Source organism: Nycticebus coucang, chromosome 6 (genome assembly GCF_027406575.1).
Source record: "Nycticebus coucang isolate mNycCou1 chromosome 6, mNycCou1.pri, whole genome shotgun sequence".
Taxonomy (NCBI): Eukaryota; Metazoa; Chordata; class Mammalia; order Primates; family Lorisidae; genus Nycticebus; species Nycticebus coucang.
In genome coordinates, this window is record NC_069785.1 from 101,488,727 (window position 1) to 101,511,406 (window position 22,680).

At 39.8% G+C, this 22,680-nt stretch overlaps 1 protein-coding gene across 4 annotated transcripts in view; it reads left to right on the top strand.

The window, feature by feature from the left end:
• ADAMTSL3 (ADAMTS like 3) overlaps positions 1–22,680 on the top strand; it is a 406,539-nt gene that overhangs the window by 195,974 nt on the left and 187,885 nt on the right. For all 4 annotated transcript variants that reach the window (XM_053593613.1, XM_053593612.1, XM_053593614.1 and 1 more), the window contains exon 8: positions 15,887–15,961. In XM_053593613.1, coding sequence (XP_053449588.1) covers positions 15,887–15,961 — 75 coding nt within the window. The remainder of the gene's footprint in view (positions 1–15,886; positions 15,962–22,680) is intronic.

A 22,680-nucleotide genomic window follows, 5' to 3' on the forward strand; every position in this document is an offset into this window, starting at 1 on the left:
CTTTTAATTGGTGACTGCAGTATTTCCTCATCATCTGTCCCTCAAATCTTAGCCTGCTGTGCCTGCTACTCAGGTGAAACTGCTTTTAAAAAGCTGGTTAGTATCTCTCTGTCACTTCATCCCAGAGGCAATTTCCAGCTGTTGCCCTCCCTCTTAAAGTCCCCACCTCACATGATTCTCACTTCCTTTCTGGTCAGAGCCAGACCTGTGCCTTTTCCTGCAGGACGGTGAAGAATTGCTGAAAAGTTTGTGACTGTGGGTCAGTCTGCTTCTGGCCCTCAGTGACCTTGAGCTTTCCCTCACTGTGCCCTGTGTCAGTGCCACTCGAACCACGGCTCAGAGCTGACAGTGCAGCTGCCCTGAAAGGCTACTGGCTGGGCACATTTGGGGTCTACACTATAAGCTGCTGGATAAGAATGTTTGTGGAGGGAGTGGAGGTAAGATGGCTGACTGAAGCCAGCTTTCCACAGAGGCTTCTGTCCAGAAGGAGAGTTAAAGGACAGAAGTTTAGCAAGTAACCTGGTGGATTAGAGATGAGCTAAGAGAGAAGGTTGAATAACACACATCAATCCTGCTGAGGTGAGCTGCGACCCCAAAGATACAAACAAAAGGTACAAAATCCATCGCCAAGTGGACGAGAGTCCCCTCCCCTATGAGAATGGCTCTCGGCACTCCATACAAACAAGCAAGCAGAGTTCAAAAGTCCTCCCATTTTATCCCATGGGTGAGACCCTTTAAAAAATGGACCTACTTCCCCTGCTAGGGTGCCATGGCGCTCTCCTGCCAGGCATAAAACTGTATAAAACTGTATTATTCTCTACCTGCAATTCTGAACTCCAGGCACTCCCCTCCACTCTCACTCTGAGGTCTGGAGGCCTGTTCCCCAGGAGTCCAGATTCTTGGGTATTTTCTTGAGAGGTGTCAACAGGGCATGGACTGGTGATGGTCAGTGCTGATTCTTCAGAGGATGGTCAGCTGACAGGGAACCATACAGGAGTCACAGGGCCCCGAGGTACAGAGCAGCAGCCGCAGGGGCAACAATAGAGCTCACGCCTGGATATTCCAGAGTCACACCCCCTGTCTCTCTGGGCAACCAGAGGAGGCCGGGCATCTTCTCTGGTGGCAGCCACTGGTGGAACAGATCTGGGATGGAAATGCAGGCACCGTGAGTAAAGGGTTTGGTACCAGCCTGGGTGGAGCGCGGGGACTAGAATACATGCACACGCAGAGACTGCAGACTCTGAGGGTGGGGCTGACCCAGAGGACTGCTATACTGAGCCTAAGACGCACCCAGCCCTCAGGGGATGATAGCTGAGACAAAGGAGGGTAGGCAGAGGCTGGAATTGACAGCTAACTGTGCTGCCCCAATACAAACTGCAGTGGAGACCGGGCAGTGGCACAGCCCAGGCCTGAGTCATAGTTTCAGTAAACTCAGCAGCATCTGATCTCCAGGGGAACATAGCCAGGACAGAAACAAATTCTGCGAAGTTGTTCTGTTCTGTCAGTAACATCAAACAGGGGCAGGGCTGGAACTGAGTGAACTGCCCCAACCTCCATTAAGCACCTGAGGTTGTCAGGTTGTCTCACCTCCCCCTGCCAGATAATGGCAGAGAGCAGCGGCCTGGCTGAGGAGACATAGATCTCCCTGTGATTCAGATAGGCGCAAACCCCTGGAGTATCTGCTTATGGGAGGGAACTGGGTCACAGCCCTGTGGGGTTATCAGTGACTCAGTGTGACAGAGGTGTAAGGTGGGGAAGGAGGCATCAACCTTCCTAGACTAATGTATTTGCTGAGTGGGTCCTCCTGACCTCACGGAGCACCAGAGGGAGTCATACTTAAGTTGCCAGCAGACCCCTGCAATCTAGTTGCTGGAGACCTTTTGAACTCTCCCCCATAAGATAGGTGCTGACTGAGACAATTGTTTTGGACCTCTTGAACTGGGCCAATCACCTGAGGACTATCCAGGTACCATGGGTGTGTGGTTATGGGAAGGTTTGATTTTCCTTTTCCAATTCTTGCCTGTAGCAGGCAGGGTGCCTTAATTGCTGGTATTTCTCCACAGCTGAGACTTCAACCCAGAGTAACTGATTCACTAGGGTAGGACAGAGACCAGCTGAAAACAAGACAGAGCCACTTAACCCCACCACACCAAGAAGGTCCCCAGTTACTCAGACACCAGTCCCAGCTTTTGGGCAAAGGGCTGGTTAAGCACTACTCCTGGAACCCCCAACCCAACTTCTCTTTATTGGCTCATCTAGTCAAACAGTGTAAAATAATCACGGGGCAGAATCAGCGGAAAAACTCTGGTAACATGAATAAGCGGATCAACCACCCCAAGGGAAGATATGGATAACACAACTGAAGATCACATTCATAAACAGATGGCTGAAATGTCAGAAATCGAATCCAGAATTTGGATTGCAAACAAGATTAATAGAGTAGAGGAAAATTTGGAATTAGAAATTCCAGGAGCATTTCAAAAGTTGTCTCAAGAATTCAATGAATTTAAAGACAAAATCACCAAAGATTTTGACACATTGAGACAAGAATTTGCAGCCCTGAAAGATCTGAAAAATACAGTGCAATCCCTCAGTAACAGAATGGAGCAGAGCAGAAGAAAGGCTTTCTGACATTGAACACAAGCTTTTGAATGCTCCCAAAGTCTCAAGGAGGAAGAGAAATGGAGAGCAAAAATGAATCATTCTCTTAGAGAGCTCTGGGATAATTCGAAGAAAACTAATATTCACCTCATAGGAATCCCTGAAGGTGACAAAGTGGCTTTGCAAGCACAGAGACTATTCTCAAAGAGAACTTACCAGATATGCCAAGAGATTCTGAAATTCAGATAGCAAACAGTTTCAGAACCCCAGCATGACTCAACCCGAATAAGACATACCCCAGGCATATCATAATTAACTTCACTAAATTTAAAATGAAGGAGAAAATTCTGAAAGCAGCCAGTAAGAAAACCATAATCTACAAGGGGAAGAATATTAGAATGACTGAAGGTCTTTCTGCTGAAACCTTTCAAGCTAGAAGAGGATGGTCATTGACTTTTAATCTCCTAAAACAAAAAAACCGTCAACCCAGGATCCTGTATCCAGCTAAACTGAGTTTCATTTATGATGGAAAAATTAAATACTTTAATGACATTCAAAGGTTGAAGAAATTTGCCATATCTAAACCAGCTCTCCGGGATATTCTCAGACCTATCCTCCATAATGACCAATGCAATTCTCCACCATGAAAGTAAACTCACTCAGAAACTTTTGATGAAACTCCAACTTCCACAGCTGTGAAAGGATTAAAAAGGTCCACTGGACTTTTGAAAAACTTGATACCCAAAATTCTACCAGTCTTATCAATACTCTCCATTAATGTGAAAGGCTTAAATTATTCTCTAAAGAGGCACAGGTTGGCTGACTGGATACAAAAACTCAGGCCAGATATCTGATGCATATAAGAATCTCATCTTACCTTAAAAGATAAATATAGACTCAGGGTGAAGGGATGGTCATCTATATTTCAGGCAAATGGAAATAAGAAAAAAGCAGGTGTTGAAATTCTATTTGCAGATACAATAGGCTTTAAACAAACAAAAGTAAGGAAGGATGAGAATGGTCACTTCATATTTGTTAACGGTAATACTCAGTATGATGAAATTTCAATTATTAATATTTATGCACCCAACCAGAATGCACCTCAATTTATAAGAGAAACTCTAACAGATGTGAGCAACTTGATTTCCTCCACCTCCATCATAGTCAGAGATTTTAACACTTCTTTGGCAGTGTTGGATAGATCCTCCAATAAGAAGCTGAGCAAAGAAATTTTAGATTTAAACTTAATCATTTAACATTTGGACTTAACAGACATTATAGAACATTTCATCTCAACAAAACTGAATACACGTTCTTCTCATCAGCCCATGGAACATATTCTAAAATCAATCACATCTTAGGTCACAAGTCTAACCTCAGTAAATTTAAAGGAATAGAAATTATTCCTCTCATCTTCTCGGACCACCATGGAATAAAAGTTGAACTCAGTAACAACAGGAATCTGCATACTCATACAAAAACATGGAAGTTAAATAACCTTATGTTGAATGAAATCTGGGTCAGAGATGAGATTAAGAAGGAAATTACCAAATTTTTGGAACAAAACAACAATGAAGACACGAATTATGAGAATCTCTGGGATACTGCAAAAGCAGTCTTAAGAGGGAAATTTATAACACTGCAAGCCTTCCTCAAGAGAACAGAAAGGGAGGAAGTTAACAACTTAATGGGACATCTAAAGCAACTGGAAAAGGAAGAACATTCCAACCCCAAACCCAGTAGAAGAAAAGAAATAACCAAAATTAGAGCAGAATTAAGTGAAATTGAAAGCAAAAGGATTATATAACAGATCAATAAATTAAAAAGTTGTTTTTTTGAAAAGGTCAATAAAATAGATAAACCTTTAGATAACCTAACCAGGAAAAAAAGAGTAAAATCTCTAATTTCATCAATCAGAAATGACAAAGACAAAATAACAACAGACTCCTCAGAAATTCAAAAAATCCTTAATGAATATTACAAGAAACTTTATTCTCAGAAATATGAAAATATGAAGGAAATTGACCAATACTTGGAAGCATGCCACCTTCCAAGACTTAGCCAGAATCAAGTGGAAATGTTGAACAGGCCCATATCAAGTTCTGAAATAGCATCAACTATACAAAATCTCCCTAAAAAGAAAAGCCCAGGACCAGATGTTTTCACATCAGAATTCTACCAAACCTTTAAAGAGGAACTAGTACCCATATATCTTAACCTTTTCCAAAATATAGGAAAAGAAGGAAGACTACCCAACACATTCTATGAAGCAAACATCACCTTGATCCCCAAACCAGGAAAAGCCCCAACAAGAAAAGAAAATTATAGACCAATATCACTAATGAATACAGACGCAAAAATATTCAACAAGATCCTAACAAACAGAATCAAGCAACATATCAAAAAATATATACACCATGACCAAGTGGGTTTTATTCCAGGGTCTCAAGGCTGGTTCAATATATGTAAATCTATAAGTATCATTTAGCACATAAACAAATTAAAAAACAAAGACCATATGATTCTCTCAATTGATGTAGAAAAAGCTTTTGATAATATCCAGCATCCTTTCATGATCAGAAGACTTAAAATTGGTATAGAAGGGACATTTCTTAAACTGATAGAGGCCATCTACAGCAAACTCACAGCCAACCCACAGCCAATATCATATTGAATGGAGTTAAATTGAAATCATTTCCACTCAGATCAGGAACCAAGCAAGGTTGCCTGTTGTCTCCACTGCTCTTTAACCCATTGTAATGGAAGTTTTAGCCACAGCAATTAGGGAAGAAAAGGCCATCAAGGGTATCCATATAGGAGATTAAACTTTCACTCTTTGCAGATGATATGATGGTATGTCTGGAAAACATCAGGGATTCTACTACAAAACTTTTAGAAGTGATCAAGGAATACAGCAGCATCTCAGGTTACAAAATCAACATTCATAAATAGGTAGCCTTTATATATACCAACAACAGTCAAGTTGAAAAAAACAGTCAAGGACTCTATTCCGTTCACAGTAGTGCCAAAAAATATGAAACATTTGGGAGTTTATCTAACAAAGGATGTGAACGATCTCTATAAAGAGAGCTATGAAACTCTAAGGAAAGAAATAGCTAAAAATGTTAACAAATGGAAAAACATACCATGCTCATGGCTGGGAAGAATCAACATTGTTAAAATGTTCATACTACCCAAAGCAATATTCAATTTTAATGCAATCCCTATTAAAGCTCCACTGTCATACTTTAAAGATTTCAAAAAAATAATACTTTGTTTTATCTGGAATCAGAAAAAACCTCGAATAGCCAAGGCATTACTCAGAAATAAAAACAAATCGGGAGGAATTGTGTGCTACCGACCTCAGAATATACTATAAATCAAGAGTGATCAAAATAGCATAGTACTGGCACAAAAGCAGAGAAGTAGATGTCTGGAACAGAATAGAGAACCAAGAGATGAATCCAGCTACTTACCATTATTTGATCTTTGACAAGCCAATTAAAAACATTCAGTGGGGAAAAGATTCCCTATTTAACAAATGGTGCTGGGTAAACTGGCTGGCGACTGTAGAAGACTGAAACTAGATCCACACCTTTCACCATTAACTAAGATAGACTCTCACTGGATCAAAGATTTAAACTTAAGACATGAAACTATAATAATACTAGAGGAAAGTGCAGGGAAAACTCTTGAAGAAATCGGCCTGGGTGAATATTTTATGAGGAGGACCCCCGGGGCAATTGAAGCAGCATCAAAAATATTCTACTAGGACCTGATCAAACTAAAAAGCTTCTGCACAGCCAAAAACATAGTAAGTAAAGCAAGCAGACAGCCCTCAGAATGGGAGAAGATATTTGCAGGTTATGTTTCCGACAAAGGTTCAATAACCAGAATCCACAGAGAACTCAAACGTAATAGCAGGAAAAGAACAAGTGATCCCATTTAAGGCTGGGCAAGGGACTTGAAGAGAAACTTCTCTGAAGAAGACAGGCGCACGGCCTACAGACATATGAAAAAATGCCCATCATCCTTAATCATCAGAGAAATGCAAATCAAAACTACTTTGAGATATCATCTAACTCCAGTAAGATTAGCCCATATCACAAAATCCCAAAACCAGAGATGTTGGTGTGGATGTGGAGAAAAGGGAACACTTCTACACTGCTGGTGGGAATGCAAACTGATACGTTCCTTTTGGACAGAAGTTTGGAAAATAGAGATCTAAAAATAGACCTGCCATTCGATCCTACAATTCCTCTACTAGGTATATACCCAAAAGACCAAAATTCACATTATAGCAAAGATATTTATACCAGAATGTTTATTGCAGCCCTGCACTATTACATTGTGCAGAATGTAATTTCTAAGTCATGGAAGAAGCCCAAGTGCCCATCGACCCACAAATGGATTAATAAATTGTGGCATATGTACACCATGGAATATTATGCAGCCTTAAAGAAAGATGGAGACTTTACCTCTTTCATGTTTACATGGACGGAGCTGGAACATATTCTTCTTAGCAAAGTATCTCAAGAATGGAAGAAAAAGTATCTAATGTACTCAGTCCTACTTTGAAACTAATTTATAGCTTTCTTATGAAAGCTATAACCCAATTATAACCTAAGAATATGGGGAAAGGGGAAAGGGAGTGAGGGGGAGAGGATGGGCGGAGGGAGGGTGATTGGTGGGATTACACCTACAATGCATCTTACGAGGGTACATGTGAAATTTACTAAATGTAGAATATAAATGTCTTAACACAATAACTAAGAAAATGCCAGGAAGGCTAGGTTAACTAATGTGATGAAAATATGTCAAATGGTGTAAAAAAAACAGTGTATGGTGCCCCATGATTGCATTAATCTACACAGCTATGATTTAATAAAAAAAAAAAAAAGAATTTTTGTGGGCAGCACAAGAGTCTTTGTTTCAAAGAGTTTTCCAACTTAACACATTTATCGTATGTATTATAACAATGTTTGGGAGGGGCTGCCTTATAAAAGCATCGCAGAGATTTCTCCGATGTATCAAACTTAACTCTAGTTTGGGACAAGATTTAAAACTGTATGGTGGAGATTACTCTTCCCATAGTGTGTAAGGATGTTAAACCCTTAAGAGGGGTTGAGGGTTCTGGTCCCCAGTTGCCCTGCACTGCACCTCTCTCCTCAAGGGTAATGTAGTGGGCGATTCTACCCAGCAGAACATTTTCCCCAAACTTGAGCTAGACTAAAGCAAAATGCCAGGGGTTCTGGTGTGAGAGGTTTCACTAAAGTGTGTAATCCTTGATGGGATGATGGCTGCAATACGCATGCATACTCATGTGCAACAAATGCTTCTCAAAGATGCTACAACCTAAATTCACAAAAATTTTGCAAGAGAGTGCTAAGGCAAATTGCTCTGCCCAAATATGTTTTGCCTTAGCTCAGGAAAGCTTTTTGATGTATATGTATTTTCAAAACAATTTTTATTATATATTTAATATGCTATAGGTTTATGGTAGAAAATACAAAAAGCTCAGGCAAAGGAAAAGAAAAGGATAAATATGCCATGTAATCAGTCCCACTGCCTGGAGATCATACTTGTTGTCATGTTAGTGTGTATCCTTCCTGGGGTGGGCTTAAGTGTTTGGATGTATAGTACATATCAATAATTAATATATTGAAATTAAGACAAGGTTTTTGTAAAAATTTCAAAAGGGCACAGAGTATATATGAAGTGGAAAGTCAGTCACCCTCTATCACCCACAAACTCCTAACCAGTTCCACTCTTTAGAGGTATAAGTATTACTAACAGTTTATATCACAGATACTTGGTTTATACATGTGTGCGTGTGTGAGACCCATACAATGTAATACAAACCTTTCATATAAAATATATGTTTTGTATAGGTATATGGAATTTGTCATCAAATTACAATTTTTTTACAAGTTGGTTGTATTCACTGATGTTTTTTGCCTATCAGTTCTCATAAATTAGCTTGATTTTTTTTATTTGGTAACATAGCGGGACATACCATAGTTTATTTACCTAGACCCTTTTTTATGAACATTTAGATTTTTCTCTCAGTTTTGTGCTCTTGGTTTTCAAAGATTCTGCTAATTTTTCCTCCATCTTTTCATAATCCTCTTAAGCCTGTGGCTCAAAGGAGTAAGGCACCGTTCCCATATGCCGGAGGTGACGGGTTCAAACCCAGCCCCTGCCAAAAAAAAAAAAATTGTTTTTCTATGAACTAGGTTTTCAAACCTTTGGCCAATTTATTGATTTGTAAGCATTTTCAAAATCAGGAATAATGATTAAAGTTTAATAAGTACTGGAAACTTTTTGAAAAGTGATTTTTTCCACTTTGGCCTATTATGATAAATTACATTTATAGATTTCCTAGCATTTTGCGGGTGAATCCCATTTGGATATAGTGCATAATTGTTCATATTTAGTATTTGATTAGCTTTTCAAGTATTTAGGAGTTTGGTTTCAAATAAATATATATTAGCTACATTGGAATGTGTTTTTTCTCCCAAATTGTTCCATGCAAATTTTTCAAGCATATATATCAGTTGTAATAATAATATGTTTATAACTACTGTACATCTTCCATTTATATTCAATAAACATTTAACATTTTCCTATATTCTATCTGTTTGTCCATCCAATTTGTCTGTCGATCCATCCAACTGGCTAGCTGAGCCTAATGAGAGGAAGTTACAGACATGACACTTACCCCTAAATACTGCAGTATGACTCTCTTAAAAGTATCTCTCTCACTTTTTTTTTTGAGACAGAGTCTCAAGCTGTCGCCCTGGGTACAGTGCCATGGCATCATAGCTCACAGCAACCTCAAACTCTTGGACTCAAGCTATTCTCTCGCCTCAGCCTCCCAAGTAGCTGGGACTACAGGCTGCACCATCACGCCTGGCTATTTTTTGTTGTAGTTGTCATCGTTGTTTTAGCTGGCCTTGTTTGAACCCACGAGCCTTGGTGTATGTGGCTGGTGACCTACCCACTGAGCTATGGGCACTGCCCCTAAAATTAAAACATTATACACCACTCATTAACACACCTAAAAAACAATTACAATTTCTAACTATTATCTACTATCCGGTCTGTATTCAACTCTTTTCTCTTGTCTCAAGAACATCCTTTCTGGCTATTTTGCCCCTTGAGCCAGTCAGGGTTCATTTACTACATTTACTTGTTCCATCTCTTTGGTCATTTTTATTAAACCACTTATTTTTTATGGTATTGATTTTTTAAAGAGTTCATCCTTATCTTATAGCACGTCCAAGTTTTAGATTTGCTTCCTTGTTTTCCATTTAATTTGCTGGTCTCCCCATGCACTTCCTGTAAACTGATCAATAAGGTCTGAGGTTTGATTAGAATTAGATTGAACCTTTGTGGCAGGAACATATCAGAAGTAATACTGCTTGCTCTATGTGGCATCACATCAGGAAACCCATGATCTCAGCGTGAGTCAGTATTAGTGATGCTAAGTTTGATCACTTGTCTAGGGTGGTGAACCATACATGCTCTGGTGTATAGATTTCCTGTAAGAAATCTACAGGGTGGTGCCTTGACATGGTGTGAATATTTTTTCTTGCAAGTCTTTCAACCCATGGCTTTAGCATGCATTGATGATCCTTGCTTGAAATAGCACTTATGCTAAGAATTGCAAATGGTGATTTCTGTCATTCCTCCTACCCTTACTTGTAGACATTCTGTAAAAAAACAAACAAAATCCTTCCTTTTAAAAAGATTTCTCACTCTGTATTCAATAATTTTTTATTTATTTAGTGTTTTATAATATTAGAGATAATATTTTGGGGGGCCTCAAGTTGCACAAAATTCAGCCAGCGGGAATTCTTTTTTTTTTTTTGCAGTTTTTGGCCAGGGTTGGGTTTGAGCCCTCCACCTCCTGCATAGGGGGCTGACGCCTTACTCCTTTGAGCCACAGGCGACTCCCACCAGTGGGAATATTTTAAGGTGACTCTTTTTGACATAATTCCACTGAATTTTAAACACTGCCTTTGTTTGTAGAGCAACAGATATTCCAGAATCATGTGAATTTTCCCTGCTCCAGAGAAAATAGACCTAGAATCACCTGTTTTTTTCATGGGGCCCTGGTCCTTTTTACTGGGGTCTGTGTGTGTGTGTTGGGGTACGTCTTAGTTGCTTAGCCAAGGAAAGTTAACACAGCTGTCCCAGCCTTTCCTTCCAGCTTTTACAGAGCTTCTAGGTTGGTGGAGGTGGAGCTGATGGTTTTCTCCTGTCTTTTCTGGTTGTGTGCCCAACCCTACACCTTTTAACACACGGCCTTCTAGAGTCCCAGGAGTATTTTGGAGCTTTTCAAAGGCACCTGTAGACATTTCATTTCTAGCTTCACCTTTTAAGCTTTTTGGTTAGTTTTATTATTTTCCTCAGATGTTACCCACCATTTCTTAGCAATGACCTCTGATTGTTTTGGACAAATTCCTCCAGAGGAAAAGTGAGCTCCTAGTTAGGTAACCCAAAGGCAGATTTTTGAATGGACTCTTCTAGAAAACCATCATACAGGCCAGATAATAACTGGGAGTTGGGCACTGCAGGACCTGTAAACCCATCCTACTACCCCTGTAGCGTGTCCTGGGCTGCTGGTTTCACTGTGATCATGGGCTACTGTGCTCAAGTTTACTACAGAGGAAGAGGACAGGGCAGGTGGGATTAGGTCGGTTACTATTCCATGGAGCCCACTGCTCATACTGAGCATTTCTCTTTAATAATTAATTGCTGCCCAGATTGCTTCAAGCCTTTGGTTAACTTCCAGAGTTTTGAAAATATTGGTTCCAACACTTTCTGCTAGTGTTCTTATTGCTTTTATGGAAGACAGTATTGTCAAAAGTCAATACTCAAGTTAGTCTGTGAACAAGCTCTGTATGTTGTGTTTGAGTGACGAATCTCTTAATTCTCTTTTAATGTCTAAGTAAATACCTCCTCTTCCCTTTTTTTTTCTTGAAATTTATTAGTTGAGGAAACTGTGCATTTATCTACACACTTTCCCATCATCTATGCTTTTCTAGTCATACCTGGTGTTACATTTTAACATGATCTTTTGTCCCCTACATTTCCCTTAAGCAGGTGTGTAGACCTGAAGTCTCCATGACATTCAGGTTTGTTGGGGCAGGAGCACTTCAGAGTTGGTGCTGTACACTCCAGCTGTGTCAGTGTGGGAGGCACACGACAGCATGGCCTTCTCTCTTTTTGTGATGCTGTAGCCACTGAAGCTCAGTGTCTACATGATGATACTCTGTCAACCCTTCGTTATAGGCTGGGACATTTCTATAAAGAGAAATTTACCCTCATCAACTATTTAGTTCCCCTGAAATGCAGTTTCCCATTATTCTTTTCTTTATAGGTTTCAAGACAATGAGCTGGTTGCTAGCACCTGTAAAATATGATTTTTTTCAAGTATTATTATAAGCTTATGATTTTAAGTATATGTCATGTGATTCACTTCAATTATTATTACTAATATCCATATTGTTAACATCTCTGCCCAGGTGGGGACTCTTAATGTTGACTCTGAGTTCTTTGATATGACTCCAATTGTCTTTGAGAGCTTCTTTGCTTTTGTTGTGCTATAATGTTCCAGTATTATTTTGTTCACTTTCTGACTGAAACTTAGACTGACACATCTCTCTAAGAAACCCTGGTCATTTTCAGTGGGAAATTGTAATTTTTTTTGACTTTTAGGAGGCCAACTAGGGAATAAATACTAGGGTACGTATTTTATATTTATATGTGTGTATGATGTGTACACACACGTGTGTGCAATACTGTATATGTGTATTAAAGTGATATATAGTAACATATTAAGTATACTTATATAATATTAGAATATATGAAATGTCATTTAGTATACATAATTAAATGTTAATTAAAAGTTGGAAAAGAAGTTTGTTTCATGTTAGAATACTTACTGAACTTTTTGTATTATAATAACTTTCTTTCTTTCTGAATTTTTAAGTAGCCACATGATCTATAAATAAATAATGGTATTTTCTAATCTTTTCTTTCCAGGATATATTTCTGCAAGTTATTTATTTTCCAACTACATTAATGAGGATATCCAGAACAGTGTGAAAAAATAACAGTGAGGATAATCCTTTATTTGTTCCTGTCTTGAGATGGGAATGATTCTAATATTTCACAGCTGAGTCTGCCATGGCTGATACTCTTTATCAAACAAAGGATGTTTTCTTCTATCCTGGCTTTAATAGGAATCTTAACAGACAGCTTTTTATATTCATTGAAATGATCATACTGTTTACTTTCTTTGATCTGTCAATATAAGACATTATATTAATACATCTTCTAATGTTGGATCGGTCATTCATTTTTAAAATATATTTAATCAAAATGTGTGATCCTTTAGTAGAGTTCCAAAATTGCTTTTCTTTGCTTTTTTAGCATTTTCTGTCCATGATCATAATTAAAGTTGGCTCACACATTTATTTTTGTGCTCTCTGTTTTGTTTGGGTATCAGAGTCATGTCGGTTGCTCATCACTAACTGGCAGCCTTTGACTCTTCCTATTGTTTGTAACTTACTGTTTGCTTAAGGTTTTGCAAAACTTTTGCAGCAAAACTTGTTGGCCCTGGTCCTTTATTTTCTTTTTCCTTTCCTCTTCTTTTTGAAAAGAAAAAAAAAGTTTTTAGCAATTTTATTTAAGTAACTCATCAGTACATTTCCACTACAGAGAAGTCAAAAAACGTAAAACTACGTTCTCACACTCACTTTCTTCCCCAGAAGTAAACACAGTGAACAGTTTGGTGAAAACCCTTCCATGCATCGGAAGGATGAAAGAATTGGATCCCACTCTTTCATTACTATCTTTTATTACTAGTAAGCAAAAACACAGTACTGTACATGTGCACTATTTTATGTGTACAATTTCATGTATGCATTTACACACTAACGCAATACATGTATTTATTGCTGTAAATTACACACACGTGAGGAAGCAATGCGCAAACACCTATTCTTCTACAATGGAGTTAGGCCATATGAATTGTCATGTGAGTTTTTAAAATTTACCATTTTAACCATTTTTAAGTGTACATTCACATTTTGGGGCAACCATCACCACCATCGTCTTCAAAATGTTTTCATCTTGTAAAACAGAAGCTTTGTACCCATTAATAATTCCCCATTTCCCTCTCTCCTCAGCCCCTGGCAACTCCCATTCTGCTCTCCATTTCTAAGAACTTGCCTATTCTCAGTATTTCATATAAGAGAAATCACACCATGTTTGTCCTTTTGTGACTGTCTTATTTCACTTAACACGGTGTTATCAGAGTGTGTCTATGTTGTGGCAGGTGTCAGAACTTCCTTCCTTTTCAGGGATGGATGCTATTCCATTGTAGGTCTACACCACGTGGTCTTTATCAGTTCATCCGTGGGTGTGCACTTGAGGCACTTCCACCTTTTAGCTATTGTGTTTAATGCTGCTGTTATCAGGAGCGTCCCTGTATCTGTTTGTGTCCTTGCTTTCAGTTCTTTTGAGTCTAAATAAATCCAGAGTAGATTTGCTGGATTAGGTGGTAATTCTATGTTTAACATTTTGAGGAAATGCCATGTTGTTTTCCAGAGTAGCTGCCCCATTTTACAGATCCACCAGCAGTTCATAAGGGTTCCAGTTTCTCCACATCCTTGCCAGTACTTTTTATTTTCTGTTTGTTTTGTTATTTTTTATAGTTGCCATCCTAATGGATGTGAAGTGGTATCTCACTGTGATTTTGATTTCCATATGCCTAATAATTACCTGTATTGAGCATGTTTATATGTTTATTGGGAATTTGTATGTCCTCTTTGGAGAAAAGTCTGTTCAAATCCTTTGCCCATTTTTTAAATTGGGTTGATTATTGTTGAGTTGGAGAAGTTGTTTATATATTCTAGCTAGTGACACCTTTTCCTATGTGTGAGTTGCAAATGTTTTCTCTCATTCCATGCCTTGCCTTTTCATTAATGTTGATAGTTTTCTTTGTACAGAAAAGTTTAATTTTGATGTAGTCTAATTTGTCTTTTTGCAGTTTTCCTTTGTTTTTGGTGTCATACCCAAGAAATCATTGCCCATATACATTGTTTTATAAAGTCATCAACATACAAGGTGGCCATAAAGTTCATGTGCAATTTAAAATAAATGTGCAAATCGCATATGACCTTCATGGTCACCCTTCATGTATATATATGCAGTCTTCCCACATCAGGTCATGTAGCTTTTCATCATTACTTTTGTCAGTTGCCAAGTATTCCTTAATACTGAGACATTTGTTTGTTTAATCTTTCCCGTGTTGACAGACATTTAGGTAGAGCTCATTGTTTCCTTTCATATGTGTGTGTATATACAGGTTGGCCACAAACTTTATGGATACCCTGTGTATATACATATAACAAAGAAACAATCTGGGAAGGACACTCGTCAAAGATTTAGACAGAAGTGATGTTCTTTGGGCAATAGAATCAGAAATAGTTTTATTTTGCCATCTTGTTTATTTTCATTTTCTAATTTTTAATAGTAAATATGTATTTTTATTTTTTAAAAACAATTTAAAAATTATTCAATAAATATATAAGCATTGTTTACTTCACCAATTTTACTCTGGAAAGTTTATCCAAAAAAATTACTCTAAGTTAAACAAAACACATCTGATCCACATAATTCATATCACTGATAATATTTTAGGATTATTTTGAAACAGATGATGTTTAGATAGGATATAATGGGGTAAATTTTCATATATGAGTTTACATTATTATATGGTATAAAAATTAGCATATCAGAATATGTAATAGCATGAAAAACCATCCACAAGGACCAGGATTTCCACTGGGTCGTTTTTCGGGCCCAGGATCGTGAAACTTTTCGGTGCAGGGTTACAGTAAATATTTTAGACTTTGTGAGCTGTATGGTTTCCATTATTACTAAACTCTTATCTCTGTAGAGCAAAAACAGCCCTAGCTGAATGGGTGTGGCCAGACTAGGCCTGAGGGTCAGAGTTTGTAGATCCCCGTCAAAGCTCGTGGGAGGCCCAGGGAATAAAGGCAGGTCAGGTGGCAGGCTGGTGCATTTATTTTAAAATTTTCTTTAATGTTACTTAAGAATGTGTTTAAATGAAATTATGTGAGTACCATTCATCTCCCTTACACAAAGTTGGTGCTTTCTGAAGAGTTCTTGACTGTTACAGGAAATTGTTGAGGTTTTTTAGCACAGGAGTTTTACTATCATACATTTTTCTCCTGTTCTTTCCTAGGAGAGGAAAATGTAATTGCTGTTCCTTTGGGAAGTCGAAGTGTGAGAATCACAGTGAAAGGACCTGCCCACCTCTGTAAGTGAAAGTGAATCTTAACATTTTAAAATTTCCTGAATTAGCTAAAAACACCAAAGAAACCAACCTAAAATAGAAAAACGTTTCTCTGAGTAAATGGGTAAGAGGATAAATATCTCAGGGATTTTGCTCACTTTCTGAAATGGGCTTGATCACCAGGGAAATTATCTGTACTATAACCTGAATTTTTCTGTTCTCGTGCCTTAATGGAAAGTATACCTGTTTGAGCTTAATCCTCTTATGGGGGTGGGGGGATGGTAAAGGAACTGGAACAGCCCCAAGTTTTCTTCTCTCCCCAAGTCTACTTGTAGCCCAAGACAGGACTTTCTTAGTTATCCTAAAAGGAAAATGGATCTCTGCCAGACTGACGCTCAAATCAAGGTCCACTGAATCAAAGTTCTACATATGTGCCTTTTGTTTTTCCTAAGCCATCATTTAAAATTTTGAAATCATAAGAACTTCTCAGGGCCAGAAACATCTCACATTTTTGGTAGCTTTTAAATAAGTGGGGTGTGTGTGTGTGTTTGTGTGCGTGCTCATGTGTGTATGTACTTTGGATCCAGAATTATTAATTCAGCAAAGAATGTCCTTTGAGAAAAGTTTATAGCAAAATATTTAAATAAAAATATTTAAGGTCACCATAAGATTAAAATTCTGGGGAAAGAAGAGAAAAGCTATAGTACATTGTGATCCAAATTAGGGAAGCAAGAGAGTGTCTCTGTGATGGCGAAGGTGCACAGTTATTCAAAGCACCTTTTACCCTGTTAAGTAATTTATGAGTAAAAGAGTGACTGATTTTTTTAATTGCCAATATATTTACAGCCTTATAATCATCACTTCATTCAAGGTTTTATTTGTAGTGAAGCATCAAAACATTTTTTGAATTTCTCTTTTAAATGCCTTCAAAAATCTAGATGAGAACAAATCTTTATCCTGATAAATACAAATTTGATTTTTGGAAACAGGTAAAAATCATTCAAATCCAGACTTTGTGAATCACTCAAGTAATCACATTGTAGAATATCTTCTTGGATTCAGAACTGTGAGGTGCTGAATATTTATAGCAGCGTTATTCATAATAGCCACCAAGTGGAAACCGCTCAAAAGTCCATCCAATGCTAAATGAATAATAATATGTGACTTAGGTAAAATATTACTTGGCTATGAAGAGGGATAAAATACTGATATAGGTTACTACAGGGATGATCCTTCAAAACATTATGCTCAGTGGAAGAAGCCAGTCATATAAGGCCGCATGGTATACAAGGTCTGACAATTAAGTTCATGAACTTGCCCTAGAGAAAGTGCTACATCCCTCGTTATTGAATACCACTACAGTTGCCTTCCAAGTGCTCCCCTTGGGAAGCTGTGCGCTGACACCAGCACCTAGTCTACCCTTTGAAGCAATTTTTGAACAGTCCATCAGAACTGTTGTCATATATAGATTGGTGATTGCCTGACTAATGAGTATGGAGTTTCTTTTGGAGTTGACAAAAATGTTCTAAGCTTGATTATAATGATGGCTTTACTCTGTGTATATACTGAAACCACTAAATTATACATTTTAAATGAAGTTTATTGGTATATGAGGTTTATATCAAAAAGATGTTTGATATTCTCATATTAAAAGCAATTCCCCAAAATTTATCTCCAAAAACTTGGTTTTTTTTTAAGTCATCAAATGAGAATAAGTAAATAGTGAACAGAGTAAGTAAAGACAAATACTTTGAGGCAAAAATTCATTTACATGTGTATATATTCTGGCATATTCAACATGACTTTACACTCAAGACTGGCACTCTTCCAAGAATAGCGCTCAAAAATTTTCCTGTTTCTGGGTGGCACCTGTGGCTCAGTGAGTAGGGTGCCGGCCCCATATACCAAGGGTGGTGGGTTCAAACCCAGCCCCGGCTGAACTGCAACCAAAAAATAGCCAGGCGTTGTGGCGGGCGCCTGTAGTTCCAGCTGCTCGGGAGGCTGAGGCGGGAGAATCCTGAAGCCCAAGAACTAGAGGTTGCTGTGAGTCCTGTGACATCATGGCACTCTACAGAGGGTGGTAAAGTGAGACTGTCTCTACCAAAAAAAAAAAAAAATTTCCTGTTTCTCTGAAAATGATAGATTCATTACTTGGAACACTCCTCTTCTGAACAATCTCATAATTGGCACTAGACATGTTTCTAAAAGCTATCCTTCTTTGCTGATAAAGAGAACTTCCTTCATTTACAAAGGATTTAGTTAACATTTCTGAATATAGAAGCAGCTTTATTTTCTTAATCTACACAACTGCTTTCTTAATTTTTATTTGCAAAAATGATATTTTTGAAATGAAGCTTATTTTGTAGTAATAAATTATTCTTTTAACATCCGTATTAACTATATCCCTCCAGTAATGAGGATCCCTGCAAAAGACATTTAACTGTAGCCAAACTTCAGCATTGAATGTGTTTGACTAGTAATAAACTTGAGAAGCCAAGACACCATAAACTGAAAACCTCCATTTCATTTGGAAGTATACTTTTTCCTCTACATCCTGCCTGATGACTATATGCAGAGATGTGTAAATATAGATGTGGGCAGTGTGTGATGGCCAGGCAGGCCAGTCAGAGGGATGGATGCTGGGTGATACAGCGCAGTGCTGTGGAAGGCGGCTCTGCCTCTGGCCAGGCTGGCCAGTCAGGGGGATGGATGCTGGGTGAGACAGAGCAGTGGTGTGGAGGGCGGCTCTGCCTCCAGCGCAGGTTCTGTGCATGTTCACCCCTCAGCTGTGCTGGGTGCTCCTTCCACATCTGCCTGACAGTGTTTCCATGTGTTTCCGTGGCATTCAGGATTTAAGAAGGCCTTTCAGGGATGGTTAACATGACCCTGCCTGTTTTGAAAGAAGCCTGGACTGATGCTTCTCAATGTGTCAATGAGAAAGAATTAAATGCATTCATCGCCTTCCTAGTCATTCTTTCTTTTAAAAATAACTAGTAGAGATTGAAATATTTCGAGGCTTTATTGGGGACTTGAGTTGAGGATACAAGAAGACCTTCCTTTCTGATTCTATTTTTCACCCCTTTTGAGGATACCTATCATATCTCCCCCAACACTTCCTCTGCTCCCCTCTCCGCCTCTACTCTTGAATATTAAACTTGGAGAGGAGAAAAATTATGAGCCATGGGCAGCAAGGCTCTCTTAGTAGTGGTGTCAGTGTCCTGGGCTCTCCCAAGCACTACCCACTTTGCTGCAGAAGCCACAGACAGGCCGTGAGAGCTCTGAGAGCTGAAGGGCCAGTGTGTGTCACATCCCAACATGGGCTGCAGGGAAGAGATAGAGATGGCAGAAATTAATGAAAAGTCAACGAAGATATCAATGAGTCATCATCCAGATTGCTGATTGGAAAACCACAGACACCTTTTCTGTCATTTATTTTAAGCAACACAGGCACTAAGGAGAAGCAAGTTTGCCAGCAATGAAAATGACAACTTTTGAAGAACTGTACTAGCCTACACCTCACTGTGGATTGAGCATAACGCCTTTGTTAATCTTAAGTATCAGAACTGTCTGCATCCGTAAACTCCGCCTTCATCACGTTGCTTCACCAGGCTTTATTTACCCACCCACTCATTTACACAGTTGAGGCCAAAGCACCTGCTTTCTACCTGTGAGATATGCTACCAGTGTTTGTGCCCTAGAGAACTGGAAGCCTGTTGAAATAAACAAAATAAAGATATTTTATAATAAGCATAGAGTTTGGTGGAGAAGAAGGGTGGTTTGGGTAATTTACATGCCCTTGAAAATTGTTTTTGCTACTTGCATTTTTGTATCCTCGTCACTGTAGAAATAGTGGAACAAAACAAACTCCAAAACCAAAGTAACAGAAATGCTGGCCTTTGGTTTAGGGGCTGGATGTCATAGCAACTGGTCTTCCATTCCTCCCCGATTGACTTCCCAGATTCTTACAGCCCCTACCCCGACGCGTCATCCTGATGAAATTTGGAAAGCTGTGATCCAGAAGGTTAGCCCAGTGGTAAAGCAATTACTACCCAACACAGCTGCGGAGTCCATCACACTCTGTGTGAATTTAATCAACTCATTTCAGCCTAAGTTTCAGTCTAAAAACCTGATGGGGTTTTGCATGGCTTCTACAGGTGGATTAGGCTCAACTTTTGCTGTTACTTTAATGCTCGTTGTTTATTATCCTTCCTTTAGAGACCTAACTCATAGGGCCCACTTACTATCTCCAGTTCCCCATCGCATTTTTCCTGACAACTCACTTTATAGCACTCAGTTTTATATCTTTGTTGGAGCTAGGAAATGAGTTTAATCTCACACTTTCCAAAAATCTATTGCAGTCATGAAGATCAGGGCCAAAGTGGTTGGGGTTTTGTGTGCCTGAAAATAGCCAGCATTATTCTTCGACCACTAATGATTCCTCCAGATCAAGAAGCTCTTGTCCAGCCTTTGAATTTTCCCAGAAAAATCCCTGCCTGTCAGGGATAATCAGGGTGTCGCCTAATGCCTGTTATGCCATCTATCCATGGCATTTGCATTCCTGCAGCTGCTCCAGTGGCAGAAAGAAAATCCAGCAAATGAAAATTACCCTGGCCTGGCAGCATTTGGGGGAAGCTCCCTGATGCCAGCCCATTTTGTGACGTTTTATCAGCTTTCCATTTTTAAGTTTGGAACCAAATGGAGTCTTGGTTCTATTGTGTCCTTTGCTTGAGATTGCTAATGATTGATACAATACCGTTGAATCAAGAGTAGATTTCAGAGTAGATTTGGACCAGAGATATTGTCCTCTCTGACTCTTCATTTTAGAAGTGAGGCAATGAAAACTCCAGGCAGCCAGCAGAGAAACCAAGAGCTGAAACATGGGCACCCTGACACCTGGCTGTGTGCTTTTTATTGCCTCTCAACCTCAGACCAAGTCTAAGTATGGTGACACTAATAAAATAAAAGAGAAAAGAAGGGTGAAGAAAGAGAGAAATTAAAGTAGAAAGGCTGTTTTGTTCAAACTGGGGACAAATATTTTTTCTGTAGAAGATCTTAAAAGGGGAGGGGGTGGAGACAAGATGTCTGACTGAAGCCAGCTTTCCACAGAAGCGCCCGTCCAGAAGGAGAATTAAAAGACAGAAATGTAGCAAGTAACCTGGTGGATTAGAGCTGCACCAAGAGAGAAGGTTGAAGAACTCACATCAACCCCACTGAGGTGAGCGGCGACCCCTAGGATACAAACAAAAGGTACAAAATCCATCACCAAGCTGACGGGAGTCCCCTCCCCCATGAGAACAGCTCGGAGTGCCCCACAAACAAATGAGCAGAGTTCAAAGGTCCTCCCACTACACTCCACATGAGAGACCCTCTAAAAACTGGACCTGCCTCCCTTACTAGGGTGCCACAGCATTCTCCTAACAGGCATAAAACTGTATAAAACTGTAAATATTCTCTACCTGCAATTCTGAGCTCCCAGCACTACCCTCCACTCTCACTTTGAGGTCTGGAGGCCTGTCCCCCAGGAGTCCAGATTCTTGGGTGATTTCTCGAGGGGTGTGGAAGGGCCTAGACTGCAGCTGGTCAGGGCTGATTCTGCGGCACGGGAGTGAGGAGAGGATGGTCGGCTGAGAGGGAACCACACCAGAGCGGTGGTGCCCCGAGGTGCAGAGCAACAGCCGTTTTTGGCAACAATAGGGCTCACTCACTGATATTCCGAAGCCACACCCCCGTCTCCCTGAGCAACCAGAGGAGGTTGGGCATCTACTCAGGTGGCAACCACCATGGACCAGATCTGGGACAAAAACACAGGCCCCATGAGTAAAGGTTTGCCCAAGATGGTACCGGCTTGGGTGGAGCATAGGAACTAGAAAACGCCCACGTGGAGCTGAGAAATTCCCAGGGCGGGGCTGACCAAGAAGACCGCTTTACTGAGTCTAAGACACACACGGCCCTCAGGGGATTGTCAGCCTATAGATAAAGGAAGGCAGGAGGCTAGAACTGACAGCTAACCGAATACAAACCTGCAGGAGCAAAGACAGGGCATGAGGCGCAAGCGCTGGGAACTCAAAACAGCTTCTCTTCTGCAGGGGAATTTAGCAGGGATAGAAACAAATTTCTGCAAAGTTGTTCTGTTCTGTTCTGTCAGTAACATCAATCAGGGGCAGGGATGGAACTGAGTGAACACCCACAAGCCTCCACCAAGCGCCTGAGGTTGTCAGGCCTCACCTCCTTCTGCTGGATAGAGGCAGAGTGCAGCAGCCTGGTTGAGCAGATATAAATGTCCTTGTGATTCAGGCAGGTGCAAACCCCTGGAGTATCTGTTCACTAGAGGCAACTGGGTCAAAGCCTTGCGGGGCTATCAGTGACTGGGTGTGACAGAGGTGCAAGGTGGAGAAGGAGGCATCAACCTTCCCAGACTAATCTATTTGCTGGGTGGGTCCTCCTGACTTCAAGAAGCACCCGAGCAAGTCATATCTGAGTTGTCACCAGACCCCTGCCATCCAGTTGCCAGAGACATTTAAAACTCTCTCACCTGAGACAGGTACTGACTGAAACAATTGATTTGGACCTTTTGAACTGAGCCAATCACCCGAGGACTATTCAGGTGGTGCAAAGGGTGTGTGGTTGTAGGAAGGTTTGATTTTCCTTTTCCAATTGTTGCCTGTGGGGGCTGGGGTGACTTAATTGCTGGTATTTCTCCACAGCTGAGACTTCAACCCAGAGTAACTGTTTCACTAGGATCG